Source organism: Tribolium madens, unplaced genomic scaffold, assembly GCF_015345945.1.
Source record: "Tribolium madens isolate multiple individuals breed KSU strain unplaced genomic scaffold, Tmad_KSU_1.1 Scaffold_97;HRSCAF=244;Tcas5.2_LG3a, whole genome shotgun sequence".
In the NCBI taxonomy this organism is placed as follows: domain Eukaryota; kingdom Metazoa; phylum Arthropoda; class Insecta; order Coleoptera; family Tenebrionidae; genus Tribolium; species Tribolium madens.
The window spans coordinates 7,671,090-7,695,864 of NW_025401069.1; the positions used below are offsets into that span (position 1 = coordinate 7,671,090).

At 32.8% G+C, this 24,775-nt stretch overlaps 5 protein-coding genes across 7 annotated transcripts in view; 2 read left to right on the top strand and 3 right to left on the bottom strand.

Moving 5' to 3' along the window:
* Positions 1 to 117: 117 nt before the first annotated feature.
* Positions 118 to 3,095, top strand: LOC123014540 (serine/threonine-protein kinase VRK1-like). Its single transcript, XM_044413707.1, has 7 exons — positions 118 to 257; positions 400 to 455; positions 508 to 847; positions 897 to 1,349; positions 1,399 to 1,784; positions 1,835 to 2,292; positions 2,348 to 3,095. Exons 3-7 carry the CDS (start codon positions 541 to 543, stop codon positions 2,616 to 2,618), a joined length of 1,875 nt encoding a protein of 624 aa, XP_044269642.1. The 5' UTR covers positions 118 to 257; positions 400 to 455; positions 508 to 540; the 3' UTR covers positions 2,619 to 3,095.
* Positions 3,092 to 8,458, bottom strand: LOC123014539 (cleavage and polyadenylation specificity factor subunit 1). Its single transcript, XM_044413706.1, has 19 exons — positions 8,367 to 8,458; positions 8,054 to 8,315; positions 7,786 to 8,000; positions 7,420 to 7,736; positions 7,117 to 7,367; positions 6,884 to 7,065; positions 6,536 to 6,829; positions 6,203 to 6,481; positions 6,014 to 6,152; positions 5,795 to 5,967; positions 4,882 to 5,745; positions 4,398 to 4,832; positions 4,194 to 4,346; positions 3,965 to 4,141; positions 3,786 to 3,918; positions 3,598 to 3,738; positions 3,418 to 3,547; positions 3,266 to 3,371; positions 3,092 to 3,216 (listed from the first exon to the last, which is right to left on the bottom strand). Exons 2-19 carry the CDS (start codon positions 8,223 to 8,225, stop codon positions 3,136 to 3,138), a joined length of 4,242 nt encoding a protein of 1,413 aa, XP_044269641.1. The 5' UTR covers positions 8,226 to 8,315; positions 8,367 to 8,458; the 3' UTR covers positions 3,092 to 3,135.
* Positions 8,459 to 8,678: 220 nt separating this feature from the next.
* LOC123014214 (probable RNA-binding protein 19) lies at positions 8,679 to 11,990 on the top strand. The gene is made up of 13 exons (XM_044413194.1): positions 8,679 to 8,858; positions 8,915 to 9,119; positions 9,171 to 9,325; positions 9,377 to 9,661; positions 9,711 to 9,879; positions 9,928 to 10,329; positions 10,379 to 10,644; positions 10,695 to 10,827; positions 10,878 to 11,155; positions 11,202 to 11,404; positions 11,455 to 11,571; positions 11,618 to 11,726; positions 11,771 to 11,990. Exons 1-13 carry the CDS (start codon positions 8,823 to 8,825, stop codon positions 11,936 to 11,938), a joined length of 2,526 nt encoding a protein of 841 aa, XP_044269129.1. The 5' UTR covers positions 8,679 to 8,822; the 3' UTR covers positions 11,939 to 11,990.
* On the bottom strand, positions 11,985 to 12,497 carry LOC123014215 (mitochondrial import inner membrane translocase subunit Tim10). The gene has a single exon (XM_044413195.1). The coding sequence runs from the start codon at positions 12,351 to 12,353 to the stop codon at positions 12,099 to 12,101; it is 255 nt and encodes an 84-aa protein (XP_044269130.1). The 5' UTR covers positions 12,354 to 12,497; the 3' UTR covers positions 11,985 to 12,098.
* A 2,035-nt stretch (positions 12,498 to 14,532) lies between these two features.
* The window catches only part of LOC123014409 (irregular chiasm C-roughest protein), a 126,491-nt gene continuing 116,248 nt past the window's right edge, over positions 14,533 to 24,775 (bottom strand). For 2 of the 3 annotated variants that reach the window (XM_044413506.1, XM_044413508.1), the window contains exons 10-12: positions 24,555 to 24,668; positions 22,008 to 22,041; positions 18,040 to 18,803 (exon numbers count right to left, since the gene is read on the bottom strand). In XM_044413506.1, the coding sequence (XP_044269441.1) occupies positions 18,653 to 18,803; positions 22,008 to 22,041; positions 24,555 to 24,668 (299 nt within the window). In that variant the 3' untranslated portion in view covers positions 18,040 to 18,652. Of the gene's footprint in view, positions 14,941 to 18,039; positions 18,804 to 22,007; positions 22,042 to 24,554; positions 24,669 to 24,775 lie in introns of those variants that run through there. The other variant, XM_044413507.1, reaches the window with a different exon arrangement.

Here is a 24,775-nt window from a genome sequence, read left to right on the forward strand (position 1 = left end):
AGACAGTGAGATACGTTTTTATCTAGTATTTTCTTCAAATTTAATTTTCTTATCGCAAAATCCGTTTTTTATTTTGGCACTTGTGCGCAAAAGCGGTACAGATTTAAAGTGCGCATGCTTGAAATCGGCAAATCAAGAAGGTTTTCGATTGACCAAATGTGTAAGATGGCCGTGAAAATTGTTAGTGACATTTCTTTCACCTCATGATATTTCGCAAATTACCGTTTTTACCACTTTATCAACTTGTTAAATGAAAAGTAAGTAATATTTGTTAATGTTTACCCTTAAGTTGTTTTATTAGACTTCTCTATTGTCGTTATGTAAATGATAAGGTTATTGGTAAAGTCGTTAGATTTTTGAAAAGTTTTTATTTACATAAAAAACCGTTTCTTTCTAAAGGGATTCTTTTGCATTTTGGAGGCCCTACTTCTAGATAATTAGATGAATTAGACAGGGTAAGTTATCTCAAGTGAAACTTTAGCAAATCTCAATTCCTCCATGTTGTAGATTGTTTATACTTTGCAATTTCGATTGTTAACAATGCCGAGACGTGTTAACGAGAGCTCAGGAGACAACGATTCTCCTAAAAAGAAGACTTGTGTCACTCCTGGAATGTCGTCTTTTGACTTAAGACATGGAGAATACCTAAAAGATATTACTGGAAAACAGTGGAAATTGGGAAAAGCTGTGGGTGTTGGGGGCTTTGGGCAAATATACCTCGCCTCTGATGTTCTTACCAAGGAAGTTAAAACTGATTGTGAATATGTGGCGAAGGTGGAAAGCCACAAAAACGGACCTCTTTTTGTTGAAGTGAATTGTTATTTAAGGATAGCTAAATCAGACATGAGTAAGTTAGGTAATTCAATGAGGAACTCGAATAACTCAAAAAATTCTAGTTGAAGAATGGAAAAAACAAAAGAAGATGAGTTCATTTGGGATGCCCCACTATGTAGCATCAGGTTCACATATTTATAAAGGTGAAAAGTATCGTTTTTTAATTCTTCCAAAATTTGACAAAGATCTCGAAAAAGTTCTGCAAGAGAAAAAAATCTTAAACCTCAAAACTGTACTCACAATATCACTACAAATAATTGACATTTTGGAATACATTCACAGTAAAGGATATATGCATTCTGATATTAAGGCATCTAATATTCTTTTAAGCAATCAAAATAAATCCAATCAAACTGTGCCTAAACGAATGTCGTCAAGTGGCTGTACTTTTAGTAGCCGCATCCGTGCATGTCGGAAAAAACCGACCAGAATCACAAGAAATTTAAGACCAAATGTGAAAGTCCCTTGCTATTTAGATGACATACCAAATTTTGAACAGATATTTTCCTCTAATGGTAATTAATCGGAGTTTAAGTTAATTAAAATAATTTACCTATATTCCAGCCTATGAAAAACCTACAAGTGTTAAGGACCAGGTTTATCTTCTTGATTACGGTTTAGCTTCTAAATTTTTATCATCAACCGGCGAACATAAACCTTTTTGTGTTGATGAACGCAGGGCTCACGCTGGCACAGTTTTATTTTGTTCACGCGATGCTCATAAAGGGGTGCCTTCACGACGCTCAGATTTGGAGTCTTTGGGTTACAACATTATTTACTGGTTGACTGGAAGTCTGCCATGGGCAGGTGATGTGGACAATCCGGAAATTGTAGCTAAGAAGAAACAGAGGGCGATGGCCGATGTGGAGTACTTCATGAAGTACTGCTTCACTGAATATCCAAAATTTCTGGAAGAATATTTTAAATACATTCAGAAACTGGAATTTCAGGTACTTTTTATTTGTTACTTTGTATTCCATTTTTTACACTGGTGTTTCAGGAAAAACCTAACTACAGCTACTGCAGAAAGCTGTTAAGGGAAAGTTTAAAAATAAATGGTTACAAAGACGATTCACGCTTTGATTTTGATAATGTACAAAGGAACAAATTAAAGCCAACAAGAATCAGAAAGAGGACTAACGAAAATATTACAGCACGAAAATTTATACACACAATATCACGCCTACCCCTACAATCAAACATCCCCATTAAACCACTGCTGAGAAAAAAGATAAAAAATAAGAAACTCAAACCAAAAGTAAATTGGTTTGAGGACCTCACTGACCCTGAAACAATATTGAAGCAAGGTCGAAAGAACTGTGAAAATACTGATGCAAACTTTGTTAGCAATATTGCAGAATTAAATATAAATGCATTGAATCCAACGTACGCTATGATTGAAGTTTATAATAGATGTAGAGAGAGGATAGATGCATCACCAACTTACAAGGGTGACAGGTTGGTACAATTTTTTTATTTTTTTTTGGAATTGTTTTGGTAAATTTGTTTGCAGTTGTACAGAAACCGTGAATGGATACACATCTGCTATGATGTATGTGTTAGAAAAAATGAAGAAAAGGAAAGAGTTGGAAGAAATGGCTGTGAACCTCAGTAGCACAAGAAGTGGTAGAATTCTGAAAAGAAATATAAGTAAACGTAATAAACAATATGAATCTCCAGTCAAGCCGCCTCAAACAAGAATCACGAAAACAGTTGCGAAGAAAGATCAAGCACGCAAGGTGAAAAGTGGTCTGTTGAGGAGGACTTACAGTTTAAGAGGTTAAATAAGTTTAATTAAGCTTTTTACGTTTATGTATTATTAACTGTTAAGACTGCTAAATTGTGTGACTAGAATATTCTTATCCTATTGAATTGTTTATTTCAAAAGATGTGTAGAAGAAATTTTGATTGTTTATTGTAGTTAAATTTCTTTAGTGAACTGTGACCAATCGGTTTTGACGAATAAATTGCTTCACCACTACAAAACAAAATAAATAGATTTGTTTTTATTGGAAAAATGATGTTCTATGCAATGAATAAATTTTGTTAAGTAATTTTCTCTTGTTAATTTGGTTTTGTTTTTGACAGTTTTCTATTATATTTGAGTTCGACCCTTGTAAGTAACTATACTTATTCTTGATTACTTGATTTAAATCGTTTTAATTCATGCTAACTGTCAAAGCGCAAATTAGTATAAACAGTTTGGTGGTAAATTTACTCTGTGATTTTTTAATTACTGTGAAATAAAACAATGAAATATGTGATATCTTTTATTTTGGTAAAAAATTAAAACTTAATCGACTAAAAGTGATTTGTAATTTTTTGAATGTCTGATAAATCATCAAGTAGCTCTTCTGGTTTAGTTCCTATCTTTTTTGAAACCTGTAAATGTCTGTTTTTAGTAAATAAACGAAGAAATAATAAAATTTACTTCTAATTTTTCTGGAATTGATAAGTGTAGATAGTTGTAAACTAGTTCACCGTCAATTACAGATCGGGCAGGATTGGTTTGTAGTTTCTTCCAACTTTTATACGTCCTGGAAAAGAAATAAGCCACTAACAAAACAAATAGCAAAATTTTACCGAAATGCTTTGGGATTTAATCCAGCAATGTGTGCCCCTTGGGAGACGAGAACGTTTTGCAACATCAATAGTCGGCGATAAGTTTTTTCAGGAACTGGCATTATGTAGCCAAGACCCCCGTCTAATGTTGCTGTAACAATAGTCGTTATATTATGAAAACATAATTTTTTTGACACGCACCATACATTGTGATATGACGCTTATCAGCTCCTGTTAAATTTTTCTTATCTTCTCCTAATTCACCAAGTTTGCATTTAATCCTAAAGAAAGAGTTGACAGCTTGTCCCAGATGAAAATCAGCTTTGCGTAATAGCCTTTGTCCTAAACATGACAATTAGATATAACTAATTTATAATAGGACTACATACCTCCTAGAGACTCCCTAGATTCGGGCTGATACATGTACAAAACTAAATTTTTTTCACTGTCGGAGACTAAAAAGCCCATGGTCGTGTTATCAATCATGTATTCAACTGAAAATACTTCACATGGCCGAAAATCCTAGCAAAAAATTAGTAACTTTCCAAGTTATATTTTGTTAACATACCCTTGAAACAAGTGATAACGTTCGGTATTCCTCTTGAAAACGCAAGAGTGATATAGACTTGTAAACATCTGCCACTAGTAGCAAACTTTTAATTGTTAAAATCTGGTGAGTGTATATTTGAGTGTCTATGAAGGCAACACCGACCAAATCATTGTCTTTCAACTGCCAAATATAAATCTACAAAATATTTTTGTTATTATTTCTAGATATAAAAAGCAATAACACAAACTTTTTGCCCCACTGCTGAAACTAGAAATCCTTTGACTTGACTTAGGGCCGTAACTGGCCCTTTCTGGTCCTTTGCATATATTTCTTTAAACCTGTTTTTGGTGAGAGGTTGTCCCGGTTCTGGGACTACCTCAATAATGTCATAGATTAAAATCTAAAATACAGATTTCTTTACAACCAAACTGACAAAATCTAAAGTTATTACCCGACCACGTGACGTCACATCCTCTCCATAGTTGTAGTTGGTACCTACAGCAATATAGCCTTTCAAACCCGACCTTGTGCCTTCATAAGCCAAAGAAACATTTTTCAAACAATTCACGTGCTCCCACTCGTCTAAATCAATCTTTGTATTGGGGATAACATCCCAAGACACAGGCGAAAAAAGCATTAGACTGAATTTTTCTTGCAGAGGATATGGAAATCTATCACCTCTGTCTTCAACTGATAATTCTTTATCTTCGCCATTAAATTTGTAATATTTGTTCGACGGTTCGGCAATACTTGTGACCAAGCAATAAGTTTTTGATTCTAAATGATATGTTACGAAATGGGGGGTACATCTGAGAGGGACCTTGCGTACCGGCCATGCCGCGTCATAGCTTAGATGAGTTGGTAGAACTCCTATTCTCAACTCAGACTAAAACATTTTTATTTTGTTATAATATTAATGGTTAATTTTAATTTACCTTTCTATTGAAATAAAGAAAACCTTGTGGACAGTTGACATTATTAAAAGGCGCAAAACTGAGAACTTCGCCGTCAATTGTCATGGGGTGTGTCCTTAGCTCGCCCCTAGCCGACATAAAAATCCAATGCGGGTTGGCCCCGCAAACAAAAACGCCATTATAACCTGCAATGTTAGTAAAGTATCGCATTTTAATTATCCGCTCTTGAATTGCGAAAAAATCGGAATCTTCCGTGTCAATTCTTCCGGCCACATTTGGCGAATAAATCAAGGAATGTTTGATTTTCCTGAAACGCATTTTCAGGTTGCCTCTCGGAAACCTAAACACTTCATAAATGTACAAATCGCGGTCTATTCTGACCATTAATAGTGGCCTCGAGGCATGATTTCCCAACGCAACTACAAGAATTTCCTTAACTTCGTATAGCCTTTGAATGTTGGCTTCATGTGCTGCAGAAATCGGTGTTGAAGCTGAGATCGTCACCGATTCCAAACTATCAACCAGGACTTTATGACCAAAACACAAATTTGTTATGTAATAACACAATTTAAAATCCGGGATTGAGTAAATTTCCAAATTGGAGTTTTCGCGTACTACGAAAAGCCAATACGACGGCCGGACATCTAGCAGATATTTTTTCCACCAGTTGTAATAAACTTTTGGTTTTGGTTGTGGTGGATTTAGAGTTGGCATTTTAAAATCGCTGTCGTCGCCGTACAGAAGATCGTCTTCATTTTCAACTTCCATTTTAGTTTCAGACTCATTGATAAAATGTTCGGGAATGTGGGTGAAGTCCTCCGGGATTTTTGAAGTGAAAAGACCAGAAACATCGCGATACATGCATATGGTAGTGACGGGGGGTGACTGTAAAATTTTGTTTAATTTTTTGGCGAAAGAAAACATGAGCTGCTACATTTGAGAGAGTGGATTTACTTATGACTAATTTAGCGACCCCTCTAGCTTCTCGGAGCATAAGCGTGATCACTTGACCATCAGTTGTCAATAGCGAGATGTAGGGGTCGACACTAGTCACGTGGACTATGGGGGACCCCAATTCCAGAGGAATATGTTGCAATTGGTTTATTCCTGAAGACTTATACTTTTATCAATGAATTTAGTAAAAAATACCTGCCTTGTAAAAGTCGTATAGCACTGCTGGTAACTTGAACAATATATTTCAAGTTTCCTAAATTACCGGCATAGACGGTGGGTATGTGAGTCGCAAACCCCGTATTATCAATCTCGTTGATTTCGTCACCGGTTTGCAAAATCTATGAATATATGAAATTACAAATGAGTTTATTTTTGTAAATTTATTTACCATCGTGCCATCTTCCTGACTCAGTATAAGAAACGCATGTTTTTCTTCACCCGCATGCACTGTCCACATATTGGAACACCCAGGAAGGGTGAAAGTGGTCACGATTTGTGGCCTTACAGATTTCTGTAAAACGCAAAGCGCTCCGTTTTTGCCGTACCCAGCCGTTGTGACAATTTCTAAATCTAAATCTAGATTTTCAGAAAATTCCTCGCTCAGAAAAGCCGGTTCTCCGAGCGAGATGTTGCCGCAGGGGCCGATATTAAGTAAACTATCGCAGACCTAATGAAATATTGAATTTATGAAATTTATATTTGAAATTTTTTGTTTGGTTACTTCAAAAACGTAGCTTGTTATTTGAAGACTTGCTTGTCTTTGATTTCCATACACCTCCAGTTCTTCTGGATCGCGTATATCTAACACATCACTAGCCATACAGTCGTTTAAAGAGTCCAAAACTTTATCTTCTTCATTTTCACTAGTGCTGTTGCTAGCTTTCAAGCGTTTAGCACTCGGCTCAATTGTTTCATCAAGAGTGATGACTTCGTTACATTTTTCGGTGAAACGCAAAAGAAGGGAATTTCCGAGCCGTGAACCGAGGAACAAAAAATTGTTTTCACACACTGAAATCTAAAATTTTTGTGGCCAATTACACAATACCATTTTTTACATTGTTATACTTACACACGTGGTGAGAACACTGGCTGCTGCTTTTTCAAAATGAAAACTTCTAACATACCGCATATTATCTGCTAGCAAAGTTAAAACGTAAAGTTCGCCCCCTTTCAGAGATAAAACAATCGTATCATCTTCTAAAAATGTGGCTTGTGCACAATCTAAACTGATACATAAATCTTCTTGTTGTTCTAGGAGAAGGATCCAAATAAAATTTTGTTTATGAAATCAGAATTTCTTACTTAATGGAAAGTTTGTTGAATTTTCTGCAATACTGTTTAAGGAAACTCCGTAAGGTGGAATACTCTGATTTAGATAAATCAAGGCATTAACAGCAAAAATCAAAGTGCCACCTAAAGGTTTCTTAATTGGAACTGCTTTTACACAGTCAAACGGTAAATTTGCAACACTCCAAATAATCGGATGTACTCTTTGTTGCAAGTTTAGGGAAATTGCTGCCATGGCACATGTATCAGTTCTGACAGCAACTCGCCTAAAGCAAAAATAAATAATATTCGATTGAGGAATGATGTAGTAGCAAATACCCTGCAAAGGTTTTTAAGGGTTCAAACAAAATTAGCAATGTTGGTTCATAATAGCCGTGCAAAAACTGAATATCTATTATATTGTCAACTTTATCAATGAATTCTTTCAAAACAATCATATAGGAGGCTAAAATTGGCGCTTTTGCGCCATATGCACCCCCACTCATGGGCTTAATATCGGCATCAGTGTCATCAATGGCATTTTCACGCCTGAAAGGTAGAACTACCAATTTTCGACCAAAAACGGTCATAACAGCGCATCTGTTTTCCGGATCAGCTCTTACAATAGGGACATGGTAATGATGGGTCCAACCATCCTAAAAAAAATTAAGTAACACCTCAAAAATATCTACATTGATTAAACACCTTCATGTCATCTTCCTCAAAGTAATGCAAACTGAGCGTTTTCAAATCGTGAGTTTCTGGGTCATATTCCACCACTGAAAGTTTTGCATCTTTAAATGCTAGCAGCAAAGCGTCCCTGGGTGAGTTTGCCAGATTTACGCTTTGCATGGACATGATGTTTCCAAATAAAGTGTATTGGGCGACACATTCTAGCTTTGATTTCGGAGGATTTGTTTCTAAACGGAATAAAAACAGTATACATGGCTGAAAATGTAAAGTATTTTTTTACCATTAAATTTTTCAATTCTGGTTTTTGCGTCAATGTCTGGAATTAAGCGAAATACTTTGATTACGTTGGCTCCAGATGTTACTAAACTTTTTTCAGATTTGCTGAAAAAATGGCACGAAATAGCGTGTTCCACCCCCGTGGCAGGGTGAGTTTGTTTACAAATCGAAAACATTTTCAATAGTCGAAGCTATAAAATGAATAACGATAAATTGTTAAACATGCATCATTACGGGTTATTTTGTCGGTTTAGCAAATTTGCGGGCTGCAATTCATTTAATTTATTTTAATTTATAATCTTTATTTGAATGATAACCTATAAAAATACTGTTGTTACGTTTTTAACGATGAATGTGTGTGCGGCACATTACGTGTGCGATCATAGTGTGCGGTCTGATTCAGAAATCCGGTTCTATCGAAAACATGTAAACCCAAGATCTAAAAATTATTTTAGTAAAAAAGTGTAAGGAATTTTAAGTGAAATATACAAAAAACAATACGTATTAATGTAAAAATATAAAAAGTCTTATCAATTAATGCATTAATTTGATCACATCAATAATTAATTAATATTAGAGCCCTAGCGAACATTTTAGAGTTTTAGACCTTGTAAAGTTTAGTTTAATTTTTTGACAGGTACAATGCTACACATGTGTTTGTTTTTGAGGTTATAATAGAGAATTTTAAAACTTTTCTTAATTTTTGAACTTAGTGATAGGAAAATATCAGTAAAAGATTGTGTTGCAAAGTGCACATTTGGGCAATTTTAATCATGTCACGTTTGATCGTTAAGAATTTACCTAAAAACGTACGTATTTTAATTATATAGACTTTATTGATGTTAAATTTTTGTTGTTGTTAAAGATAACTGAAGAAAAAATTAGAAATTTATTTCAAGAGAAAGGCACTATAACTGATATTCAACTAAAGTATACCTCTGAGGGTAAATTTCGTGAATTTGCTTTTGTGGGGTACCAGAATGAAAATGAAGCTGAAGAGGCCATTAAATACTTTGACGGCATGTTTATTCAAACTAAAAAAATAAAGGTTGAGTCATGTGCATTATTAGGTTAGTTACAATAGTGTTTTTGGTTTTGTATTATAAAAAACTGTATTTTAGGAGATTCTAAAAAACCTAAAGCTTGGAGTAAGTATACATTGGAGAGTACTGCCTACAAAAAGGCTCATGGAATTGCAATAAATCAAGATACTAATGTAAAACCCAAAGTTGGAAAGAAAAAGAAAGAAGACGAAACTGTGGAATTACTTAAAAAAGTAAAAGTAAAGCAAATAGTTGAGATAAATTAATCCATAATTATTTTTTAGTATCAAGATGATCCAATGTTTGAAGAATTTTTGGAACTTCATAATCCTGAAGATAGCAAGAAACTGCGTAAAATTATACAAAAAGAAAAAGAACAGAATGAGACTAAATCAGAAAGTGAAGAAGAAGAGGAAGAAGCCAGCTCTTCAGAGAATGAAGCAAAAGAAGAAATGCAAAACAGATTGGCTGATCAAAAAATTAGTGATTTAGAATACATGAAAAAGTTGGTAAAGAAAAAAGAAAAACCTAAGAAGGAACCCAAAAAGTTGGAGTTATTTACACTTAAGGTAAACTTTACTGTCATAACCAAATAAATTTTTTATTTACCATTTTTAGTTAAGAGGGCTTCCATATAATTGCAAAAAGAAAGATATCAAACAATTTTTAAAACCTGTCACACCGTTTACTATCAGATTACCTGCAAAAATTCATGGAATTGCATATGTAGGTTTTAAGACTGAAAAAGATTACAAAAAAGCACTCTTAAAAGACAGAAGTTTTATTGGTAAGTTTTATAGAACGGAATAATTAGCATTTGTGTAATTTTTTTTAGCTGGAAAACAAATTTCCGTCATGCAATATTCTGGAAAAAACAATACAGAACAGGAAGAAACTTCAAATAATGTTAAGAAAAGATGGGTGAATCAGGAAGAGGCACTTAAAAACGAAGAAGATATTGCGGAAACAGGAAAAATTTTTGTTAGAAATTTGGCCTACACCACAACAGAGGATGATCTTGAAAATTTATTTACAAAATTTGGACCTTTAGTGGAAGTTAATTTGCCAGTGGATCCTGCATCTAAAAAAATTAAAGGTTTTGGTACTGTAACATTTTTAATGCCTGAACATGCCGCTAAAGCATACGGGGAACTAGATGGGTCTATTTTACATGGACGCATGTTGCACCTTTTGCCAGGAAAAAGCAAAGATGTGTCAGATGAGACAGAATTAGAAGGTGCTTAGGAGCAATTTTAAAATTGTGAACTATTTTTTAATTTTTTTAGAAAGTACAAATTATAAAAAGAAGAAAGAAGCAACACAAAAATCTCAGGCTGGGTCTTCTCATAATTGGAATTCCTTATTTTTGGGACACAATGCAGTTGCTGAAGTTATTGCAGATACATACAACACATCAAAAGAAAAAGTTATGGGAATACATGATGAAGGTAGTGCTGCGGTGAGACTTGCATTGGGTGAAACACAAATCGTGGCGCAAACTAAAAAGTATTTAGAACAAGAAGGAGTCCTACTTGATACTTTCAGTAATATTGTAACATAATTTGTATTTGATTTGAATGGAAACTGATTTAAAACTTTTAGAAATGTAAAAGGTCAAAAACAGTCATACTTGTAAAGAATTTACCAAATAAGACTGAAGCAAAGGAAATTAAAAAAATATTTGAAAAATATGGCTTGATTGGAAGGCTGATTTTACCGCCTAGTGGCATTACAGGTGCTTATTTGTGTTGTCATAAAAAACAAATTGTTTTGTTTTGTTTGTAGCAATTGTTGAATTTCTTGAACCATCTGAAGCCAGAAAAGCCTTTACTTGCTTAGCTTACACAAAATTTAAAAATGTGCCGCTTTATTTAGAATGGGCTCCTGAGAATTCGCTAACTGAAAGAAAAGGACCACTTCCTGAAAAGAATGAAGAAATAGAAGAAATGAAAGAAAATGACAATAGTAATGAGGATGAAGAAGTTGTCGAAGAATCAGAACCTGACACTACATTATTTGTTAAAAACTTAAATTTCCAAACAACTGATGACGGTCTGAGAAAGGTTTGTTGTTTTATTATTCTGTTTGGTTTCTTAAATTTTTTTGTAGCATTTTGAAACTTGTGGCAAACTTGCTTATGCCAACGTTGCAACTAAAAAAGACAAAAACGATCCAAGTAAACGTTTATCTATGGGATATGGTTTTGTAAGGTTTATACATAAAAGTAGCGCAGATAAGGCTCTTAAGACATTGCAGCAGAGCACTTTAGACGGAAAATCTTTAGAATTGAAGAGATCTGAAAGGACATTGAAGTTAGTTTTTTTCTAAATTCTTTTTCAATTATAATTTTATTTTATTTTAGCAATGACGTCAATGCTACGAAAAAAAGTACCAAAGTTACAAAACAAACAGGAACCAAGATTTTGGTTAGAAACATCCCATTCCAAGCTAATCAAAAAGAAATTAGAGAACTTTTTAGGTATTTTATTGAAATAGCTAAATTCGGTGTTTATTTTTTGTTGTAGTGTTTTTGGTGAGATTAAAGCCTTAAGACTGCCAGTGAAAATGGCTCAGGATGGGGGCTCACACAGAGGCTTCGCATTTGTAGATTTTGTGGCAACTTCTGATGCTAAGGTAGAGGTATAAATAATATTGACTTTTCATAATTTTATTTTTAGAATGCATTTGAGGCAATATCTCAAAGTACCCACTTGTATGGTAGGAGACTAGTTCTTGAATGGGCTGCAAGTGAGGATAGTGTGGAAGACATTAGGAAAAGAACAGCGGCTCATTTTCAAACCACTGAACCAGTCAAGTCAAAGAAAAGTGTTCTAAATATTGATTAGTATCGAATAGTTTTATTTTTTGTATATAAGGAAAAATAAAAAGTAGTTCTTGGCTAGTCAAGTTTTATTACCTCTAGAATACACCAACATTACAAAATTAAATTACAAACAAAAACAAAAAATCAAAACGTAACTAAATCCAACTACAGGGCGCCTCCAATTACTTCTTAAGAAGCTGCTCATCTTGCATTGAAAGTTGGCCAAGTTTCTTTCCTATGCGTTCATGGATGTCAAGAAACTTTGCAACACATCTATCAATGCAAACTGCCTCGCCTTTGGCAATTTCCGCATCGTTATAAACTGGAGGAATGCACTTTTTGTGACAAGCTGTAGTTAGACGGTTGTACATGTCAGCCATCATTTCAATTTCCAATTCTTGCATTAATTGCAACTTTTGTGCGTCACTCTCTGCCATTTTAGTCTCTTGCAAATGTGACGTGTTATTTAATTCGATAATTAATTTCTAGGAGAGTGACGAGGACCCAATTCGTAATCACCAACGTTTGAGAGTCGCATGCGTTCTCTAATTTTCATATTCTCATAACGCCTTTTTTCAACACTTGACTTGGATAGGTAAAACAAATAAATACCAAGCGTTGTACATACGGTCCTGTAAACGGAAAAATTATAAAGAAGGAGAAAAACGAATTTTTGTCGGAAGAAAAGTGAGGTTATGTTCTGATATTTTCTAATTTTTAAGACTTACCATCCAATGCCTATTTTTGCATGTGTCCCCAAGCGCATACTTCTATCAGTGCTTTAATTCGTCATTTAAGAATAGCTTATAAATACCAAAAATTGTAAATTTCGAAAGTTATTAGGGTTATGCTCACATGGACAATTACGATTGCAACACGTTGTGGATGTGCTTACGACTACGGATTAAAGCTTGCGTTTAATTATCCAATATAAAGTATAGTTTACACGGTATTTATATTTGTTAAAATCCATTTTTTATTTTTGAAGTTAACTTTTACCAAAGATCAAAAAGCTATGTTTTGTCACCATAAGCATTTTTTTAAGTTCATCTTCAACTTCTAATTTTTGACAAATTTGTTAAAAAGATCATAAAGCGACTTCTTTTTAATGTTTTGCGCGCTTGATCGAATTTTTGCTCAATTTTTGTGATCACAAAGGATTGTTGTTCTATTTTCTGTTACCACAAGGATTTTTAAAATATTTTTCAAAACACATACAATTTAAATTATTGAAATAGCTATCTAACAAATATTTACGGTTTTTTGTTATTTTTCTTGTGTTCGTAGTCAAATTTTTTTCTTATTTTTGTTCTTACAAGAAGTTTGAAAAATTCAACTTAAACTACCTACTGAAACTTTTTAACTTTGCAACAAATATTTACAAAAGTTTTTTGCCTGTTGTTTCGTGCGCCTGATCGAGTTTTTTAAGGAAAAGAGAGGAATATTAAAAAAACTACAAATTCTATTATTAATTTATTTTATAACATATATAATAATGCTATAAGTTATTTTTACATTAAAAAATAATATTTTCTACATCATTATACAAATGGATTTATTTCTAACAAATAACCAAATAATATTAGTCGTGATATAATCATTTAAACAATCGTAAATAATATGACACGAATTTATAATTTTAAATATTATAACAGATTATATGATTTGTATAATAATTAATTATATTTTACATTTAAAGCCTAAGAATAATAACACGTTTGATTTAAGTCATTTTATTATTATTGTAACATCACATATATTCAGAAGATCTCTATCCATTAACATTAGACTTGGTTTACTTTGGTACAAAAATCAATTTGTCTACACAAATATAAACTATAAAAATATAAAAAAGTGGCTACAAATTTTAAACATAAAATTTAATTAAAAAATTGATTAAAAATACATAAAAAGTAGGTAGAAGGTAGGCACACATTTGTAGAAAAGTCTTAAAATCTACTCACACAACATAAAAACATTTTTGGTGTGTGCAGAAAATTTGCCATGAAATAAGAATTTTGTCGCACGTATCTACAATATGTTTTAAAATATACGAAAACCTACCTGGTCTACCTACTTGGCTCGTTGATGACAAATTTGACTGGTTATTGGATTAGTGTGTGAAATATCGGTTTTCATTTTTTAATTTTAATTCTAAAATTACCGTCATAAAAAAGGTGCAGTGGACTAGTATGTCATTTAATAAATAATCGTAAAAAATGAAAACGATATGAACAGATACCAGCGAGATATTTACATAGGTATTTAATATTAAAATGTACAACAATCTGACGACGACTTATATATTATATTTACAACTCCGCATGTTCTAAGCTATTTGGTTGATAAAACAAGTCAGTACTGTTAGACCTATTCTCTTGTTTAGGAAACACGTGGTCGTAATACTTTTCGTTCTCAAATTGCAACGGTTTAGGTCTAGGCCTGTCTTTATTTTTACTGTATTTTTTCTGAGATCGGCGAACATATTTATTATCTACAGGCAGAGAGGCCCTGTGCGAGCCCATCGCCATCGTGTTGTAAGACCAATTATCGAAAGGTTTTTGGCTAGTGTATTTATTAAAACTATAGTACTTGCTCCGATCCTGGTAACTCTTTTCGGTATCGTTATCGTCTGACTCGAAGAAATTGAGAGCTAATTCGCGATTTCTCAAGTGAAGAGTTTTGGGTTCTAGGCCAGAGTAGACGTTTTCTTTTGGTTTTTCTTCTACACTATTTCTACCATTGAATGTGAGTGTGGTTTGCTATATTTACAGCAGTATGTTAGATTGTGTTAGTCTGTACCGTTCGGAAAAACGAAAGATTATTTTTATAAAATTTGCATTCGATGAGTGAAAAAATCGTTCGTTTTCCGGAACATTCTACAAATTTACAATGAATAAAGTCATAATAATTATAAGTGTAGTGCGATGATCTTCTAGCCGTCTGAGGCACCACACCAACCAGCGACAACGGGCAGGATTAGAATCATGTGAGGTGGTTTGAGAATGTGCTCAGGACAGGAGTCTGTGTGGAAAATCAGTGTAAGTGTAGTTATGTACAGTGTAGAGTAGAGTGTTGTACAACAGCTTAACAGATGTAAAGATAATTTAATTTCGGCTCAAAACTCACAGAACTTGCCGAGAGAGTTTATGTTATATCAAATAATATCACCACTTTCTCCACTTAGCTGGAAGGATTCTCCTATAATTTGTACTGTCATCAGCACAACTTAATTTTTAAAATAAAGGATTCTGCAATAAACTGAAATTCCCTTAGGTTAGATTATACCATTTTTAAAGCATTTTTAGAAAACTTGCTTCAAAATACAAAGTTGCGGTTTAGTTTTTATTGTGCAGTAATGGATTTTATTTTACAGAAGATTTTTAAAAATATTATTTTAACAGGAGATGCGCTCAGGATCTCCTACAAATGATAAATGTGTGTTTACCACAAACTAAAAGAAAAATTTCACATACGCGTGAAAAGCAATGATTTGATGTAATTTCATTTTGATGGTATTCAATATGTGGTACCTGCTAACGAGCATTTCGCGATAAATTAATTAATTTTGTTTGCACAACTAATGATTAGTATGAATTAAACTATATTTACATGAAATAATAAATTACATAATTGAATAATCATGAAGATAATTAACATAAAATTAGTTTGAGTTTTAATGTAGTTTGAATATGTAATGTGTACAGTTTTTAGGGTAAGTAGCAATGCTGTTGTACAACACAAATAACATGTGTAGCCACCTTGGGGCATCAACTCTAGTAGTTCAAGGTGCTTGGAAAATGTGGATTTTCCAACGCCTTAATTGAGGTTAATCAAAATGTTATTGTACTGTGAGTAGACAAAACCGCATTTCTCAAAACTACAGTGTTAATTAGTGCATGTGCAAATATTTACAACGGTGCAAAAGTGCGTTAGAGTTCATAAATTACAAAACATTCTCTATGTACAAATGCTACTTTCACTCTGGTAATATTAGTGTTGGATTAGGTAAAACAGTTTGCGTATTGAAAAAAAAAACAAGAAAAAATTGCCAAAAATAGAGATTTCCCACCCTGTTTGTATGAATTATTATTATTGTCAAATGATGTGGCTGTTGTGTTCAAAAGAATTCTCTATTTTTCGCTGTGTGGATGTTTAAACGAACGCTAATAAAATAAAATAACTTCTTTAACTTAGTTACTATAATTGAGATAAGTTGGACTTGTTAACTAATAACAACATTATTCGGAAACGCTAAAACAAGTCTCACAGAGTCGTGGTATCTAATGACGTTATTATTAGCTACAAGCACGGACAAGGCATACAAAGTATAAAAATCAGCAGACAAACTTGCAGGTCTATACCTATTGAATAAAAAACTTTGAGTCGTAGGTAAAGTTTGCTGGGTGCGACTGTGACCAAAACAGTTCCAAATAGGGGGTGTAAACTGTTTTGAAATTTAAATCGAACCTGTCGTCGCATTGTTTGATAAAAATATCACGATGTTCAGCTGCCATCGAGTAGCACCGACTGAAATTCAATTGGTTAGTTGCAGAACGGCGCGCTTCCTTTTTAAGGACCTGACAGAATTACAATTTATGAACCGCTCAAAACATTTCGGTCTTAAATCCAATAAGCGGAATTAGATTAGTACGGAAGTAGATGATTTGTTATGTTGTGCTCGGCATTCACTCGATGCTAAATTTACCTCTAATACAAGGTGAACCACGACTTACTGCCCCCATCTAACTGAAAGCTTGCACAGTGATACGATGTTAATCTGTCTCGAAGCTGTGTCATTTTAGATATAGCCGAAATATGAATTTTTTTTTCAATGGGTAAAAAAACATTTTTTATAAATTAATAAAATATAGCAAAAATCACGGGGGTTGACCGGTGCGTCATCTGACGTTTCTCCTTACCACGTTTATATTGCGATGACAAAACGTCATTTTTTTTGACGTTAGGTTCAATATCTACGAGTTAGAAGTTGTTTATTGATGAAAGTGTTGCTTTGTACGATTCAAAGCATTTAAAATTTAATGTAATACCTAGATTCGAAATGACGTTCTACATTCTAAATTCGGAATTTTTAGTGTACATCTGTATAAAACCGAATTTCTAAAGAACAGTGAGTATGTTGAGAAGAAAACAGATGCAAAATCGGTATTTCATAAATAGGAATCATCATAGACATGAAGCGTGGACAAGTAATTTCTTACATTGAGTTTTTTAAGAGTTTAAAAACTATAGACGATCTTATGCATTCTTCCAGGTAAGAAAAAAAGAAAAAATGAAATTCAAGACGTCTATAAAACAAAGTTACATCTTACATCCTTCGAAAATATACTATAAACGATAAGAAGCTTTTATTCTGATCTTATGAAAACCAGAAAGTTATTTATCTGAGAGTCATAATAATGCGTTGATTTCAGTTAATTACTTTATTAAATAATAGACTTCTTAAACAAGTTTACCTCAAATATCTTAAATAGTCACAATTTTATTTACAGAGTGTGGCCTGCTGCATCCTTAGAAACCCTTTAATTGTTTCAATTTACATTGTGATAGAATTTTTTATTTCAATTTTAAGTTGGTAATGAAAAAATAAAATTGATGACGCACCGGTCTACCCTCCTGATTTTTACTATACAGGGTGTTCCGGTTTTATTGTTACAAATTTGAACAGGTGATAGAATATTCAATTTTAAGATAAAAGTTTCCTATAAACATGTATAGAAAAATTTTACATAAAGAAGCTACATCCCTTGAAAGGGGTGCAACTGTTAATGGATTTTTTCCAATATTTCAGAAACCATTGTAGATAAAATTACAAAATCTGGTACAACTAATAACCTTTATACGCCCAAACGAATCAAAGATAAAATGTCGAAATTTTCACTCGGAAGCATTCTGAACTGGGGGGTTTAGGGTAAAAAGTACCCTAACTATTTTGGCTGTTGGTTCTTGCCATTTTCATCAGTCACAAAATTCTAAATTTCATAGCAAAAAAGAGGTCTCTTGTGTTTTTTCGATACAACTTACCGTTTTTAAATAAAATCAGTTTACAATTTGTCTTACAGACCATGAAGCAGATAAAAATTAAAAATAAAATTCGTTTTACCGTTTAAGACGCCCGTGATTAAAAATTTTGACAACTGATCTTTGAATGCGTTCATGGGTTTATCAGCTGTACCAACTTTTGTAATTTTATCTATTCTGCAATAGTGGGAAAATCCCATTAAAAAAGCATCTCTTTCAAGGGGTGTAACTCACTTACATAACATTTTTTGATACATGTTCATAGGAAACTTTTGTCTTAAAATTGAATATTCTATCACTTGTTTAAATTTGTAACAATGAAAACGAAACACCCTGTATTTAAGTTAATCTATGAAATCTGATAATTTAAGTTTTATTTGAAGTAAAAAAGCGTATAGAAAAGTTGTAGCAAGTGATATTTCCTCAATCAAAATTTGACAGTTTTGGGTGGTAGTAAGCCTTGAATCACGCTGTACATCTGACAATCCTCCGAGCAAATTTAATTTAATTTCGTGAGAGCTTAGAAATCGATGGCAGCACTCGGATTAAAAGCGGTTAGCAAAGATGAACACGTGACGTGAGATTAGCACCTTGGTTGTTTTTTTTTTCAAAACAGTTAACACTTATACTCGATCACTGTGGCGGGTCGGCCGTGTTTAAAGCCGTTGTTCCGCCGCAGATCGAGGGTGCAGTGCTACACTCTAGTGGGGGGATGCAGCACCATGGCGGCGAGACGTACCTTCATGGCCTCGGGGCTGCTGTGACCTCTAGGAGTTGTCGTATAAATGGCATCGGCAGGAATACCTCCAGGGCCGGTGGCTGTTTTTTCTATATCCACCTTTTGCCTACAAAATCAAAACGGATTAAGCAATCGATGAAGTTAACTGTGTTTATCTTACTAGCAAGTAAAACATTTATGCTACTGCATACTGCATAAATGTTTACTGCAGGTTACCATAATAGAACTAATTAGGAGCGAAGCGTAAGATCAGATATAATAGAGTTAACTGGTAGACGTTACCCGAGTATGGATGTATTAACTGTATCTATATTAACTATCAACATATTGCTTTAGCAAGTCTCATTAACTGTGGATCGTGTGTTATTCACCAACACCATAGTTCATTATAAATGGAGCTATTGGTTGATTAGTTATCGAGTTGTGGTGAGCTTAGAGACTTTAATAGTTTATTTATTATGTCATTTATTAAAGAATCGTTGCCAAAACATTCCAAAAAGCTTTAATAAATTTGATTTTTCTATAAAATTGTCTGAAATATATGACTGCAATAAAACGTCATAAGCTCTTAAATTAGGTCATGTCTGCCAATAACATTTTGCTTATTAAAAGTTGGCAGATTCAATCTCGGAAGATCTTAACTTCATGGAATGTAATGTGTAAATAATCATTTAGAATCCCCGACCAAAAAAGTTTGAAGTGTACGAAGAATTTCAATCTCTGGTAGTCGGAAGTTGTTGCAAATGTTTTAGGTCGCTAAAGTGATTTTCCGGTTTTAATTAAAATGGAAAAAGGTAGTCACGTTTGTAGCATCTGACATCATTTCATGGTTAAGTTACAGTTGAAATATTCGAAAAATTATAAGTTTTCCAGAAGCTATAAACAAATTACTGAACATGTTTTTTATTTGATGGAATGTGAACAGACAAAAAATGTGAATTTTACTTTTTGCTATTAAGTATAATTAAATCCATTTTGTATACAACGCTAGGTTTCTTCGATAATGGATTTTTATTAAAAATTAAATTAAAAATTCTCTGCTTAAATATTGGTTCAGCTTATTTCACGTCGTCTATATTACCTATATTATTAAAATTTTTGAAATCAATCTACCTCCAGAGACACCTAATTGTGTAATTAAAATTTGCTTGATTATGTTCCATGAGAGGGAACGAAAAGCCTTACAAATTTGCCTAAAATTAGGAGTAATAACAAATTTTGTACAAGTTGGTCGTAATAACTTAAAAACGATGTCATTTGTGAAATAACTGCTGAGTTTTAAGACATAAATATGGATCTTAAATTAAAAAAAAATTAGGAATTAAGTAAAGACATAAAAACTACGAAAATTGCTCAAAATCCTTTCCAATGCTTCAATTAAATGAGACTTGAAGCTAAGCAATTGCTTCATAAATGACAACGTTTTTAATTTATCATCACTTGTACCAAAGTCATTGTTACTATTTTTGCTAAGCTGTATCTTTTTTTTCTCAGAATAACATTTTCTGTTACTGGTTGACATATGGCGGTTTATTTTTGAGACAGCCTGTATATATAATTAGCAAAAAAATATTTACAAGCGTCGAAATAAATTCATATTGTGCTAATTATAAAAGACTATGTTAAATAAAATTTCAAACTTTGATTTAAATTTGATTTAAATGAAAAACATCACCCGTGTTTCTTGCATTACTCATTTCATAATTTTACATAAGAAAAAATGAGATGTTTTGTTACATGTAGGAAAATGATAAATAAGGATGTTGTGTTGCAATAAAGCGTGTTAGACAGTAATGTATTATATGCAAAATTACTCAACATTCCTGGGAAAGCATCCTCATTTTGGAAGGCATAATTTAGATATTCAGTAATGCAAGGCAAGGAGGAGACTTCCGTCCTGTCGTAAAACGAAGAATAAAGACAACGTTTTAACAGATTGGATAATAAAAGTGAACCTCTATGATAACCACGTAACTCTACACTAAAATAAAACGGAGATGTCCACACAATCAATTAGACAAGTAATGCTTAAATCTAGGATTACGTCAAAAAAAGAAAATAAAGTAGGGAATAGTGGAGAATAATTAGAGAAGTGAACTGATTTAAAAAAGTAATTTATGAAATGTCAGAAGAGCTGTTTCATATCTTTATCAGGAAAGCGTTGATAAGAAAGCCCTAGCAGTATAAACAAGTCGAAGCTCTTCGGGCTTCGCCTTATAAATATTCGATATCAGCCACAAATAACACGCCCGACACTGATTGCCAAACGATAAAGGATTTCCTAATCTTCATATGAAAAACACTACGTTTCCAGACAAATACTGCACAAACAGATTCGACATTTTCACGTCTGAAAAGTTTGAATTATTGAATTTAGCCAAGAACGAGCGCACTCAATAAATACGCATAAATGTTGAATGTTAATCAGCGTAAAATCTGCTAAGTTGACTGAATTACAGTGACATTATCGAAAGGTGTCGTAACATAAACCGTTGACAATTTGTCTTTATGCCTCTGTAACAATTAAAACAGAACAGTCAGAGCCTTTTTGGACGTAATGATAGGACGTCTCTACTTGATTACTCCGTTTATCTTCGGGTGAAAGCTTCCATTCGACGATATGTAAACTGAGTCGTCCATCTGTCGCATCAAAATATTCATATTTATTCTTGGCGCGTCTTCAGCGTTGGGCTTTGAGACCAATCACTGAATTTTCTCCTCAGGAAATTTAATACACACCGCCTGATGTCTTTTAAAATGTTGGCTTTGAATTACTCAATTAGGAATTTGAATAGGCTCTTGATTAGTATTTACTTCCAAGTATATTATTGTTTGCAGCGAAAGCAGAATTGTTTTGCAAATAATGGAAACCAGTCAGAGACTAATAAAAATTGTTTAATTTGCATTTTCCTAAAGGAATTATTCACGTGCTTTAAAAGACACCGGATCTTGTGAAAATCACGTTGAAGTGCAGCTCACGGATCATTTGATAGTCGCCAAGCATGACAGGAAGTCATAAATAACGCAAAATTGGAGGAAGTAATTAGTAAATCATCGTAATATCGGGACTAATTACTTACAATTTTGGTATTGATTTTACAAACTTTGTGCCGATGGCTGTTACCGTTATAGATAGCTATCGTGACACATAGCCATTTTCGACGTTCTTATTTTCTTTCACATTGGCGTTGAAAGGAAAATGTATTTTCATAGGCACTTTTATCGGCAAAAGTATCACACAATATAGTTATAATTTTTAAAAATCTGAATTATTTAGTACGAGTATGTTTAGGGAAACATAAGCACTTACCCGTCAATATCAGTCGGTTTAAAATCGCCCTTCCCTAAAAAAAGAAAAGCCAAGATTATTTTAAATAAAATTATGAAAATGGGAATACTAATTAGTTTTACACCTAACTTAGGTAAAAAGTTATTTTTTTATTAGATTTCAAAAAATTAATTATACATTATTAAAACTAATGCCATTAATAAGTATGGAACTAAGCGATTTTCGAAAATTGTATAGAAAAAAGTTAAAAAAGTTAGTGATCAGAGAACTACTATAAAATTTGAAAAATAATTTTCAATATTTCTGCAGTTTTTAATTTTTATTTAATAATAATTTACCTTATGCTGTTTTTTGAGAAAAGTCTTGTTTTACAACTCGTAAGTGTCTAAACTGAATAATTATAAATATAATTGTTACTCCAAATCGGTCAACTTTTTGTTTGATTTTAAAATAGTTTTTTCAGAAAGTGAATAGTTTAAGCAGACAACGATTGGGTTCCATACTTTTTCCGGAATCACATAGAGCAAAGTTATTTAACCTTTCGAGCTAACTCAACACAAATTTAAATTGACAATTTAAAAAAGATTTAAAAAAATTATAAAATATGCAGAAATATTATTTAAAAATATGTTTTATTTCTTTTTGCCTATATGAATCTCGACATGTACATATTTGACGATAGAAAATTGTTTATTTTTCATCCCGCATTTATTGTGTTTGTCGTATTATTCTACCTGGGCGAACAAGGAAAGTTGTAATTATTTTTCCACCTAAAAAATTTATTTCATTTATTCTTGCTTTTTTCTCGTTCTCTTATTTGTTTTTGCAAAGTTGTGTTTTAAAGCACGACATTTTTGATTAAATAAATCAAGTTGATAAATACAGACCGAATTCCGCGCTTAATTAAGTGCAAAAAAACTCGCTTTTAACTTATTTATCTGCAAGCAAAATATAAAATAATTCTTTTCATTAAACAACAATGTGCACAATCTTTTTTTCTATTTTGTCATTTAATGAAGTGCATTCCTATAGTTTATATTGAGTAAAATGAAGCTTCCGACTATTTCAAAAGCAGTTCATAAAATGGAATAACAAAAGTTATGCGCACACTGAAAGTAAATAAATCGTATTGTCGCGATGCACTTCATTCATATTTAACCTTAAAAAAAACGCACAAGTTCATTAAGTACGCACAATAACACTCGTTCTCATAGCAGCTATTTTTTAAGTAACGCGTCATTGTTGTTCTAAATGAAAATTTTGATTTCTATGGTTAATTTAAATATATTTCAAATAAATAATTTGTGGAAAGCTCGTCAATGTAAATCAACAAAAAGAAATTCGTAATAACTCTCTTTAGTCAATATCAAAAGATTATGAAAGTGCATAATTACTCATCTCTTGATGTTAACGTTACAATACATCAAAGGTTTTTTTAAGCACTAATGGCGGCAATACTAGCACTGTTCATTACGCCGCCTCGTGCCACTTTTACGCCAACAAAAACAATGGAAAACACGTTTTTCTCATTTAAAGTGTCAAAATGATTTATTTTCATTATGATGTGAATATTCATTATTAAATAACTTCAAAACGATGGTTTCCGCAATAAAAAGGATGTGCTAACCATTCAAGAATCTTTAAAATTCATCAGGTTCAAGAGATTAAAAGCCGCCAAACAATAGTTTAATAGTACAAATTCTATCTAAAATTCTGTAACTTATTTTATAATGAAAACTTAAAGGGAGAACACTTTAAAGTTTTATTCCTTAAGTGCAATGTTGGTGATATAATTCTGGTGGATGCGCCGGGATAGCAACTTGAGTAAATTGTGAATTAATAGACATTTAAAACTTTATTACACTATCTTTATAAATTTATTATAAACATAGTTTAAACGGCGCAAATTGTTGTGACGTTATTACATTTAATCTTCGTTCTGCGTTTATCAAAGAACATAAATTACATTTTGAATGATTACTTTTGGTCACAAAATATACAGTAAAACATATTTCATCACATCTGAGATTTCGTTAAAAAAAAACTTTAATAAATTTTAATTTCAAGCCGAGTGAGCAAATATGCTTGTATAGAGTAATAATTTGTTTCTTTCCGCTTTATCCCAAATTGCACCGGTTAGAAAATTGTACTACAATAACCATTGGTTATGCTTAGTTTTCCTGTTTCCCAAATTGAATATAAGATAGCTAAAGTGTGGATAGTTTCGCGCAAGGTATCTACTGAGCAACAATTTATGTCGAACCATAAAGTAACTTATATTGCGGAGACATTGTAGAAAACATCTGTATCTTATATCTTTACGATTTATTTTACACAGAATCAATAAACGAGTTAAACCGTCACTGCCCTAAAGAACAAAAGATATATAAAAGAAACAATATAAACTTGCGGGAGGTTTCAGCTCATAAGCGTTATCTTTGTTATAGAGGCCTAGCACAAGAGCCGTCTTTCGTAAAAAAATACGTGAATATGTCTTTTTTATGAGGAGAGATAAGATTCTTGTTCGGCAAAAGTCTTATGTACTATTGTAAAAGGTGACAAACTTACGGGCGAAGCAGCATTTTTCGGTACGGACGGCATATACACACCCACATACGAGTAGAAGGAAAGTTACGAGGAGCCCTCCTGTCAAACTGACAAGTGTACTCATTTGCAAGGGTTCTGGAACAAAAAAAGACATAAATTTTATCAAAAGGTAGAATTAATTTTGGGGAGTAATTCACTAATGGAGGTCAACGAGTCATTTTTCAAACAAAAAATATAAATTC